Raw genomic sequence first — 10,434 nt, 5'->3', positions numbered from 1 at the left:
TCGGTTAATAGTTCTCCAAATGTACACATCATTAGTGCTTTTTGAGTGAATAAAAATAATTTTTACATGAGGAAGCAAAAAACCAAGAGAACTGACATTGTTTGGGCTGTGACTAAAAGCCAGAATTCAGAAATTGTATTATACTGTAAAGACTGAACACGGTTGTGAGGAGAGGAGGGAGCAGGGTTGGGTGTGGTGACATGGGACTGCCGCCTCTCTGGTTTGAGGTAACATCAGCCCCAACATTTAAGAGGTCATTATTACCTCTTTGCCAGCAGGCTATGTGTGTGAAGCCCCCTTTTATTTTTATCAAAGTGGAGTTGGCCTTTTTTCTGTGAGGGGACAGTGAGTATTTTAGGATTTATGGTCAGAACAATCTCTAGAACTCTGTTATTGTAACATGTTCCTATAAAACTTTGATTCATAAAAACAGGTGGTGGTTGAGTCTGGCTGATGGACAGCCAGCTTCCTTGCATAGGCTCTCCTTATTTGCTGATGCTCTCATGTAACCCTAGTTAATTCTTAAACAACCTCCAGTTGAGAGCTGACCTCATTTCTAAAATGGAAGTAATCGATACAGAAAGGCCAGATGCCTTGTTGAGACCACAAAGGTTCAGAGTCAGGACCAGAAGTCAGGGATACTGATTTCTAGCAGGCTTTCTGCTGTGAGGCCAGTAGTAGATAATAGTTATTAAGTCATGGGCTTATCTCTTCAGGTGTGAGCTTCTGGTTCATTCTTAGGATAATGCTTGGACCCCATTTTACAGATGGTGACATAAAAACACAAGAGACCAATTAACTTGCTGAAAGAAAGCTGCATTGCTATGTCGCTTGGCTCTTGGTGGTGTGCTAACTCTTGCTCAGAGCCTATGAAATAGGTAGCTATTAGGAGTTAGAAAACCTTATGTGTGATTTTAAAGCACAACATCTTAGATATCTTTTCCCCTCTTTCTTTCTTGTCTGTATTTCCAAGAGGTAGGGACCGTATTTCTGCTAGAAGCTTCTAAGTGGCTTTTTTCTTCTTTTTTTTTTGACAAAGGTTTTACTGTGTAGCTTTAGCTAACCTGGAACTTCCTTTGTAGACCAGGCTGGCCTTGAACTTAAAGATCCAACTACCTCTGCCTCCTAGGTGCTGGGATTTAAGGCAAGTGCCACCTTAGCCAGCATAAGACTCTCTCGTCTGTGTTTATGCGTTCCCACCATGTCTGTCCCGCTTGTCTTCATGTGCTTCCACCGAGTCTGCCTCTCTCGTCTGTGTTCATGTGCTCCCACCGTGTCTGCCCCTCTCTAACCTTATAGCTTCCAACCAGTAGCCCATGCTGTTGTTCACACAATATGGCACCAGCTTTACTTTTGTGTTCCTACTGCAGTGTCACGATGTCTGACCGGAAGGCAGTGATCAAGAACGCAGACATGTCTGAGGACATGCAACAGGATGCCGTTGACTGCGCCACACAGGCCATGGAGAAGTACAACATAGAGAAGGACATTGCTGCCTATATCAAGAAGGTAAGCCGGGAGCCTGAGGATTGACAGCTGAGCCGCCTTGGCTGGGGACGGTGGATGGGGTAGGGGTGGGGTCAGGGCAGACACTTGCTGAGAAAGCCCTGCAGACAAATGAAACAGCTGAATTATGGGTGATGCTGAGCTCCCAAAGCAACCTCCTGAATGATCTTGATGAGGCTTTGTGTGCTGAAGCGGTGTTAGTTGTACAGATGGTTATGTCACTAGAAGGCATGGGGAAGGGGAAGGCGAGGGCTATGCAGAGGAACGTCAAAATAAATATTACTAGCCCAGTTGGAACTGTTCAGTGTTCAAGATTAAGATTAAGAGCATTTGAATGAATACTATATGATCCTGAACAGATTTTCAGGGAATTTCTTCATTTACAGTGGTATGTCCTTTATAATCCTCGTGATATGGAACATTTTCTTTTCCCTAAAAAAGGGCTTAGGTTCTGCATATTTTGCAATATATTCTAGTCTCCTTATGTTTTCTCTTATTATTTTTTTAATTAACCTTATGTGTATGGGTAATTTGCTTATGTCTCTACATCATAGTGTATGCCTGGTACCTAAAGAGGCTAGAAGCCATCAGAACCCCTGGGACTGGAGTTACAGATGGTTATGAGCTGCCATGTGGGTGCTGGGAATGGAACCCAGGACCATGGAAGAGCAGCGGGTGCTCTTAACTGCTGAATCAACTCCAATAGCCCCCTCCCAACATTTTAAAAGAATCAGCTTTGAATATTCAATTCCTTGATTTCTGTAGGAAATGATAGAGAAGAAAATCTGTACATGTTCAATACAGGTGTAATTTTTTTCCCAAATATTTTAAATCTGTGGTTGGTTGAATATATGGATGTAGAACTCCGATGTCGAGAGCTGACTGTGTAGTTTTTGTAAATTTTGTAAAAAATGCTTCAGTATTTAGAATTCATGAGGAATTTCTAAATGGGACCGGTGAGATGCATTAGTGGCTGCCAAGCCTGACACCTGAGTTTGAGCCCTGGAACCCACATGGTGGAAGGAGAGACTGGACTCCCGCAAGTTGTCCCTGACTTCCACACGTGTCCTGTGGCACACTCAACACTCCCAAATAAATGGATGTACGCGTTTAAAAGAGAGGTCCTAGATGAATGCCTGAGTTGAAATGGTTAGCACTGAAGAGGCAGCTGGGCCTGGGCCCTGGGCTCCGGTTCAGACCTGTGGTTTGTCTTTTTTTAACTACGTCATATCTATATTTTCTTGTATGAATGTTTTGCCTTCGTGTATGTTGGTTTGTCATGTGTGTGTTTGGTCCCTGTGGAGGTCTGAAGAGGGTATCAGATCCTTTGGAATAGGAGTTTACAAGAAGGCTGTGAGCCACTGTGTGGGTGTGAGAGAAGCCAGTGTTCTTACCAGCCCGAGGCTATCTCACCTCCAGCTCCCAAGACCCATGTTAAACTAGAGTCAAAGGCCCAGTCTTAGGTCATTGTAGAGGATGTGTAGGAGTGTTGTGGCAGTCTACCTAGCAGAAAGTTGTGCTAGTGGGGGCTCCAGTTTCTCCTAGTGGGCTGGTAGCTGGAGGATACATCTAGACCTGTGCTATCGGCTGAGCCTCAGTGTGCTAAGAACTGCCTGATGGCTCCCAGGGTTGCTTGGTTTTATAGTGAGGGGATTGGTGCTGCAGCAGTTAGTCCCCACTTGTTCCTGCTCAGAATGTCACTTTAGGAGCAAGAGGCGGTGGTGGCCATGCCTGCTTACTGTGCTTATGGCATCCTGGCTTTTCTGATTATCTTGAATTGGAGGGGTGGGCAGGTTTGGGAGTGGAGTAACAAGAGGATGTAGAGATGATCAGGGTGTAGAGTGCTAGAGGTTTGGCAGAGAAGAACAATGGAGCCTTTGTGGTGGTCCATTATTGATGAGGGCCGGAGTGCCGTTGCCAGCCTTAGAACCTGAGCTTCTGAGGGTAGAGAGGGCTGAGGTCCTGGGTTGGGGTGGGTTACTGGGCAAGTTAGGTGGGAACAACTAAATGTGTGCTGGGATTGCTGTGAGCAACTCCATTCTACCACTTCGGTAACCCTAACTACTTTTCTTTCTCCCTTTTATTCTTTTTTAGGAATTTGACAAGAAATATAACCCTACCTGGCATTGTATCGTGGGCCGGAATTTTGGCAGCTATGTCACACACGAGACAAAGCACTTCATCTATTTTTACTTGGGTCAAGTTGCAATCCTCCTCTTCAAGTCGGGCTAGGTGGCCGAGGCGAAGGTGTCAGTGGCGGCGGCAGCGATGGCAAGCAGGCGGCGTTGCTGGGACTGTTGCACTGGGGCCAGCATCAGGAAGTCCTCTCCAATGGCTGTGCTACTGCATGGACTGTATACTCGATTTCATGTGTGTGTCGCAGTAAACAAAAACCAAACTTCTTTCTGTTTAGTTGCCTGGGGAAGAAGGCTGCTTTATGTTTGTGTTTTTTAAGACGTTAACATTTTTTTTTTTTGGTTGTACTGCACTAGGAAATCTCTCCCACCCCTCCTTTTCTCTTCTCTCCCTAGATAAAAATAAAGGCCCTCAGCAAAGCCCTAACGACTAGGAGGGCCGAGGAATAGAAATCGGTCTGAGGTGGAAGTTCAGCTGCAGCTGCCTCGTGGATGGTGGGTGCTGCTGTAGAAGGCCGGGGAGGCTGTGAGGACAAGGTTAGGACAGGCAAGGAGAGGGGCAGGAAGGTGGGTGGGGAGATGGCGCTAGTACCAGGGAGAATATTCCACAGAACTGTGACTTGGGGCAGGGGTGGGCGTGCAGTCTCTAAGGGGCCCTAAGGTGTATTTATGGTGTGGGAGTTGGGAGCAGACTCGTCTTGCCGTCTGTCAGGATTTCTAAGTAAGGGCTTGTGTCTTTGTGGGTCACCTTCCCATATTCTTCCAGCCAGAGAGGTTGTGTCGGGAGGATGCTGGGAGTAGGGTTAGCCTGACTTCCCCTTACATTCTGTCTGCTCCCTGCTTAGCCCTCATTTTTTCTCATTCCTCCGTTCTCTTAGAGCAGCCCCTATTGTTGGCTGGCAAGGGAATTTCTGGTGACTGTAGTTCCTTAGTTAGGTCTTAGCAATCAAACCAAATCAACGTCCCCTCAATTCTTCTTTGTGTATGTTTGTGTTTGTCTGTGTGCGTGTGTGGGGGTGGGTTTGGGGTGGAAGGGTGGGAAGGGGCAGGATAAGTGGAATCTCTAGGGTGTATGGGAAGTAGGGGCAGTTAGTGGGCTTCTATGTTACCTGTTGTGAGGGTGAGGGCAGGTTGGTGTCAGCCATTTCCCTCCCCTCAGTTCATCTTGCTTGGACACTGCTTTGCCTTATGGCTGTCTGTTCCCTGGGAAAGTTGTTGGAAGGTCACCCAGAACAGGATGGCCATACTGCCATCTGTCCTGCAGTTGGATCTGGGACCAGGTGACTGGTCTCTAGTGGGAAGTGAGAATGGAAGGAATGGGGTGGAGGGCTCCTTGGAACAGGTCTGAAGTGTAGTGATGACCTCTGGGAGTCAGGAGGTGGAGAGAGAAGGCTGCGCTTGGGAGGAGATTCCAGAGAAGGGTGCAGGGGAGACCTTGTCTGTTGTGACATGATTGGGGTGGGTGGGGGTTGTCATTGCCAATTGAGCTGCTGATTCTTATGAATCACATTCAGAACTCGTGTAGGGTTGACACTGTAAGGGGTGGGGAAATCTAGCTATTTTTTTCCCCAGCCCGTTCCTGGGGGCCGGGGGGAGGCAGGAGAATGCCCCTTCCTCCTAAGCCCTTCCTGTGTGTTGAGCTTTTGTTTTTCTCCAATGCTGGCAGGGGAGGGTGGGAACTGGTGGAGACTGAGTTCCCTGTTCAAACCTTTATTGGGTACAAGATTGAATGTTTGATTTTAGGCTTTATTTTTCTTATGAATGTCCAGATCTGTGTTTCTCCCTGCCCTCCCAGACTCTGGCCAGTTGGAAGTGTCTCGTTTTTGTTCATCTCTCATTTCTGGTGCAGGGACTGAGACCCTGCCACATCTATGCTCTGCATCCACGCCTCTTTTGGACATTAAAGGTCGATTGATGCATTTCTGAGCTGTTGGGGTTTCTTTGGGGGCGAAGGGTGGGTGGGCTGGGTCGGTGTTTCCTAGGGTGAGGTAGGCTGTGCTTTCAATGAGCATTGGAGGTAGGCGGGGCTTCAGGTATGAAGTTGGGTGGGTGAGTCTTTGGAGGAAGCCTGGAGCTGTGAGGTACCAGAGGATTAATTAAGGGACTGCAGAGCCTGCCTTGCTGCTGCCTTTGCTGGTTAGTGATTGAGAGAGCCGGAGTCTTGGGTGTTCCAGGTCAGAGGCTCAGTTCAAGTTTTAGCAGAAATGAGGGGACTGAAGGACCCAAGTTAGCTATTTCTGCTCCAAATGTCACCTGGGACAACACATTCCTGAACATTCCAGTCTAGTCTCACTCGTAGGACTTCCTTGAGCCCTGGAAGGGAATGATAAACAGGGTCATAGGACTGTGGAAGAAAGACAGGAACTGAAAATTCTCCCACAAGAAACGGGCACTCAAAGCTGTGGCGGGGTGGGATGACTGTTTCTGTCATGGGGCCTTCTCTAGACCTTTGAGAAGGGTACGGGGGGGGGGGTGGTCAGTCCCCCCTCCCCCCGCACTCCCTTCCCTCTGAGAACAAGAGCACTGGGAATGAGAGGAGGGTGGCCAGTAGAGACTAGCAAAGTAACAGTGGATAGGAGGTGTCCACAGTGTGGCTGGCAGTCTCCCTGCCCCTGCTAGTGACCTCTACCCTAGGCCCAGGGTGTAACTGTTGTAGTCTTTGCTCAAATTCCAAACACCTGGACATGCAGAGTGGTGCGTCTTCCCTCCACTGCCTCGGCCCCTTTCATTCTGCGTAGTTAGGCTAACTTGCCTCGCTTACTTCTCTGCCCACGTTCCCCGCTGCTTTATCTTGAAGCCTAGCTGTGCCCATCTGCAGCAAGTGCTAGAAAAGTATTTCCTGGCCAGATGGATGCAGCATACGCCAGTCTAGGCAGCCCCTGATGGGGTCACCTGGCCTTTCGGAAGAATCTTGGGGATGATAACAAGGCGTAGACCATCTTGCTTGCCAGCTCTTGAGAGAGGAATAAGGTGCATTTTTCATTTTTCAAACATTGCTTTCACATTGCTTGAGTCCTCCCTCAAGAGCAGTCATCAGTCAAATGATTTGGGGATGAACAAACCCTAACCCTGCTCAGCTCTTAGCACTGCTGAAGCTCCAGCTTGAAGCAGGAGTGGTGCGGTTCTCACTGGTACAGCTTAAGGGTTAGGCCTAGCGCTAAGTCGGGCAATGAATGCTAACTCCACTGGTGGTCTTCAGTTTCTCTGCTTGACCAAGGGCAGGAAGGATAAGGTGTCTCCCTTCCCACCCTTCTCCCTCTCCCAAGGGTTGAGCTGCCCCCTTTGTAAGGCCTCTGTCTTAGGGGGGGAGAGGCCACTCCTCTAATTCTTAGGTCTCCCCTGAATTAAAGACATCCTCTTCACTAAAGGTTAGGTGTGCCTGTGTCAATGGATGTGACCTTAGCGTTCACACCAATAGGCACGTTATTGGATGGCTGCTGTGTTGATAGGCCTGTGAGACTAAAGAGGATTGGTACTGCCCAGTTCCTGCTTGTGACACCTGCCTATCTGGTTTTGGGCTTTTTAGAGAGGTTCAACATGGAGAAGCAGTGCTGTGGGGGAATGTAAAAGGCACCAGCCCCTGTCCACTGCATATGGGCAAGTTGTTTGGCTTTTCTGAGCCACCTGTGTGTGAAGAATATGCCTCTAATGCAGTGTGGCTCTGAGGGTCCAGTGGCTTCTATCAAAATGCTTTGAATTGGAAAGATAATTGAAGATAATCTGCTTAATAAAGTCAGAAGAGGCAGGATTCTGAGGGAATTTGGTCGTTCTCACACACATTACACCAGCCCTTTCCTTCCTCACACATTTGTACACACAGGGGAGAAGGCCCAGGAACAGAAACAAACCTTAAGTCACAAGGATACTAGGACAAGCGGGATGTATACTGAACTCTGCTGGTGCACAGCTCAGGGTTTTAGTGTATCACATACAGGTTTGTGCAAACTGGAATGTTTATGTCCCCCTTGAGAGACCTTGTAGCTATTTGCAGTCAATTCCCACTGCCTTTTCAGTCTTTAGAAAACTAATCCACATGCATGTGCTCAAGTGTGGAGCTCAGAGGTTGACACTGAGTGTCTCCATCACTGTCCTTAACTCTGAGACCATCTCATAGAGCCTGGGGTTTGCTAACTTGGCTGGACTGGGTGGCTAGCAAGTTACTGGCTCTATCCTATCCCTGCCTCCCCTCTACTGGGATTGCTGCCATGCCCCACTGCATCTTTTGTTTTTTTTCCCCTAATTCATTAAAATTTTTAAAAAGTTATAAATATGGGTGCTTTGGAGATATGCATGTTTGCACAATATATGTATGTATTGTGTCTTTAGTACATACATATTGGATCCCCTGGAACTGGAGTCACAGACAGTTGTGACCAAATAGGTCTTGGGAGTTGAACCCAAGGCTTCTGGAAGAGCGCCAGTGTTCTTAACCGCAGAGCTAACGCTTCAGTTCCTTCACTTGGTTTTTAAAATGTGGATCCTGGTGAATTGCGCTCAGGTCCTCATGCTTGTGTGGCAAGCACTACCAACTGAGTCATCTCCCCAACCCACTAGTACCTTGTGTCTCAGAATTTGCCTAGTCACATTTCACATAAATAGAATCCTGCGATAGCTAGCTAGCTTTTGAGTCTAGCTTCTTAGTGTGTTTTCATGACAGGCCAGTGACTTACCTTCCCGGACAAGTGCCGCTCCACTAAGCAGACTCAATACATCCTGCTCACTGTTAAAGGATTGGTTGGTTTGTTTTTTTTTTGTTTGTTTGTTTTGTTTTTGAAACAGGGTTTCTCTGTATAATCCTGGCTGTCCTGAAACTCGCTTTGTAGAGCAGGCTGGCCTCGAACTCAGAAATCTGCCTGCCTCTGCCTCCCACGTGCTGGGATTACAGGTGTGCGCCACCACCGCCCGGCTTGGTTTTGTTTTTGTTTTTGTGTGGATATCTTGTAGTTGCCACATCTACTGAACCACCATTGTAGCAGAAAGTGGTGATAGTCTGTAAATAAGTGAACATCACTCTAAATCCAGTAAAGCTTTAAACAGACGGGGTCCAGATTTGCCTGGACCACACCTGGCCAACCTGCAATCCAGCTGCCTTCACAGGACTCAGTATTCCAGAACTACTATGGAAGGTGACTTCTCCCTCTTCTGCAGCCAGTAGGTTCCCCTCTGTAGTGCATTGGTGTTAGAAATGGTGGTATTTCCAACCAGTTAGAAGCTGGTACTGGCCATCATCAAAAGTGGCTGTATATGTCCAGTGACATGGGCAAGCCCTCATCCCTTGCCACCAATGGCAGGCAGGAGAGCCAGCCATGCACCTCACTTGGGCAGCTCAATAGAGCTGGCCCTGGATGTGGGAGGTCACTGATGAGCTGGCTTCAAGGGCAGGAACACGGGAGAGCTGACTGGCTGACGGGCTCAGATCCCTCTCAGACCCAGATCTGGGGCTTTGAATTGGCTCACCCCAACCAACATCTACCCCATCAATGAACTGCTGGAGTGCATGAAGGGGCGGGTCCTACAGATCCAAAAACTACAGGACCTCCATGACACAGGGCAACAACAGGATCTCTGAAAGGAGTCCCAGTGATATTCTAGTATTGATAGTGCAGCAGAAACCAGATGCCTTGGACCAGACCAAGTCACTGCCATGAACATCTACAAGCAGAGAAGTGTGGACAAAAGGGTATGCCGTGGGCCACTGTGCCACACTACAGCTTCCACAATGAGATTTCTTTGTTGATTGAGAGGTTGCAGGGGTGGAGGGGAAGAGGAGGGGGGAGAGGAGTGGAATTGGGGTGCATGATATGAAGTTAACAAAAACCAATAAGAAGTGGCTGTGTAATGCTCTGGTACAGTGCAACATGTTGAACATGCACACAGTAAACACTTGACTCTTCTATCAAAGCAATCCTTTGAGTTCCTGGGACTGGCTATGCCTGTCTTACTTTGGTGAAAGCCAGCCTTTGGCCCTCCAAGGAAGCAAGACCTCCTCTGATGATTTATATCAAAGTCACTTCTACTGTAGAAACAACCAGCCGCTCCAGTAGGTTGTCTTGTCCATTAGTTGCCTAGCTAGCTAAGTCCCATGCAAGGAATTGCCTTATGTATATGTGGGGGCCGGCTAGGCAAGGCTGAAATCTGTAGAGCAGGCTGGAGCTCCACAGGTCAGATCTTTGAGCATCCCCATCATCCAGGACAATCGCATTCACATAGTGTTAGCTGATGGCCAGATAGTGTCTTCACACCAAGCTGCAGTTTTGCAGTGACTGGTAAAAGTCACCCAGCACAATGAGATGAGATGGACCATCCCAGGGTGTGTCTTTCCTACTTGGTCCCCACACAGCTCCTTAAACCCAATCTCTACCGAGGCAAACAGCCACACTTCTGCCTGTCAGAGCACTGCCACCCTGTGGACAACTGGAGATGAGTAAGAACCCCTGGGAGCTGCTCTTGCTCCGTCTGCAAACTGTCATCGGGTGTGATTGTTATGACCACATGTATGGTAGTGGAGAAGAGGGAGGCAAGTGAGTGTTACGGCATATAGACAAAAGACAAAAAGGGGGGTACACACAAAGCCTTGTTGGGCGGAGCCTCAGGGCTCAGCTTCTCTGTCCCTGGCAAGGCAGGCACCAGGATCAGGTAGCCTGAGCAGTGACAGCACGGGGACAGCAGCCCAGACCTGACACAGAGATGCCTCTCTTGGGATGGTCTCAAATCCAGCAGTGGTGGGGACCCTCGGAGAGTGAGTGGTGCGCTCAGCAAGTCACTCATGAGTGGTGGATTTTTTTTTTTTTTT

General features: G+C 48.3%; 1 protein-coding gene across 1 annotated transcript; it reads left to right on the top strand.

Moving 5' to 3' along the window:
• The first annotated feature begins 1,338 nt into the window (after positions 1-1,338).
• On the top strand, positions 1,339-5,565 carry Dynll2 (dynein light chain LC8-type 2). Its single transcript, XM_029546516.1, has 2 exons — positions 1,339-1,509; positions 3,601-5,565. Exons 1-2 carry the CDS (start codon positions 1,378-1,380, stop codon positions 3,736-3,738), a joined length of 270 nt encoding a protein of 89 aa, XP_029402376.1. The 5' UTR covers positions 1,339-1,377; the 3' UTR covers positions 3,739-5,565.
• Positions 5,566-10,434: the final 4,869 nt, after the last annotated feature.

This window comes from Mus pahari, chromosome 14 (assembly GCF_900095145.1).
Source record: "Mus pahari chromosome 14, PAHARI_EIJ_v1.1, whole genome shotgun sequence".
In the NCBI taxonomy this organism is placed as follows: Eukaryota; Metazoa; Chordata; class Mammalia; order Rodentia; family Muridae; genus Mus; species Mus pahari.
This window is presented reverse-complemented; position numbering and strand designations above follow the sequence as displayed.

Bases quoted from the DNA above. Each gene is read 5' to 3' on its own strand.
- Dynll2 (XM_029546516.1), top strand. From the start codon at position 1,378: ATGTCTGACCGGAAGGCAGTGATCAAGAACGCAGACATGTCTGAGGAC. The intron at 1,510-3,600 runs GTAAGCCGGGAG...ATTCTTTTTTAG, and splicing joins TTGCTGCCTATATCAAGAAG to GAATTTGACAAGAAATATAA.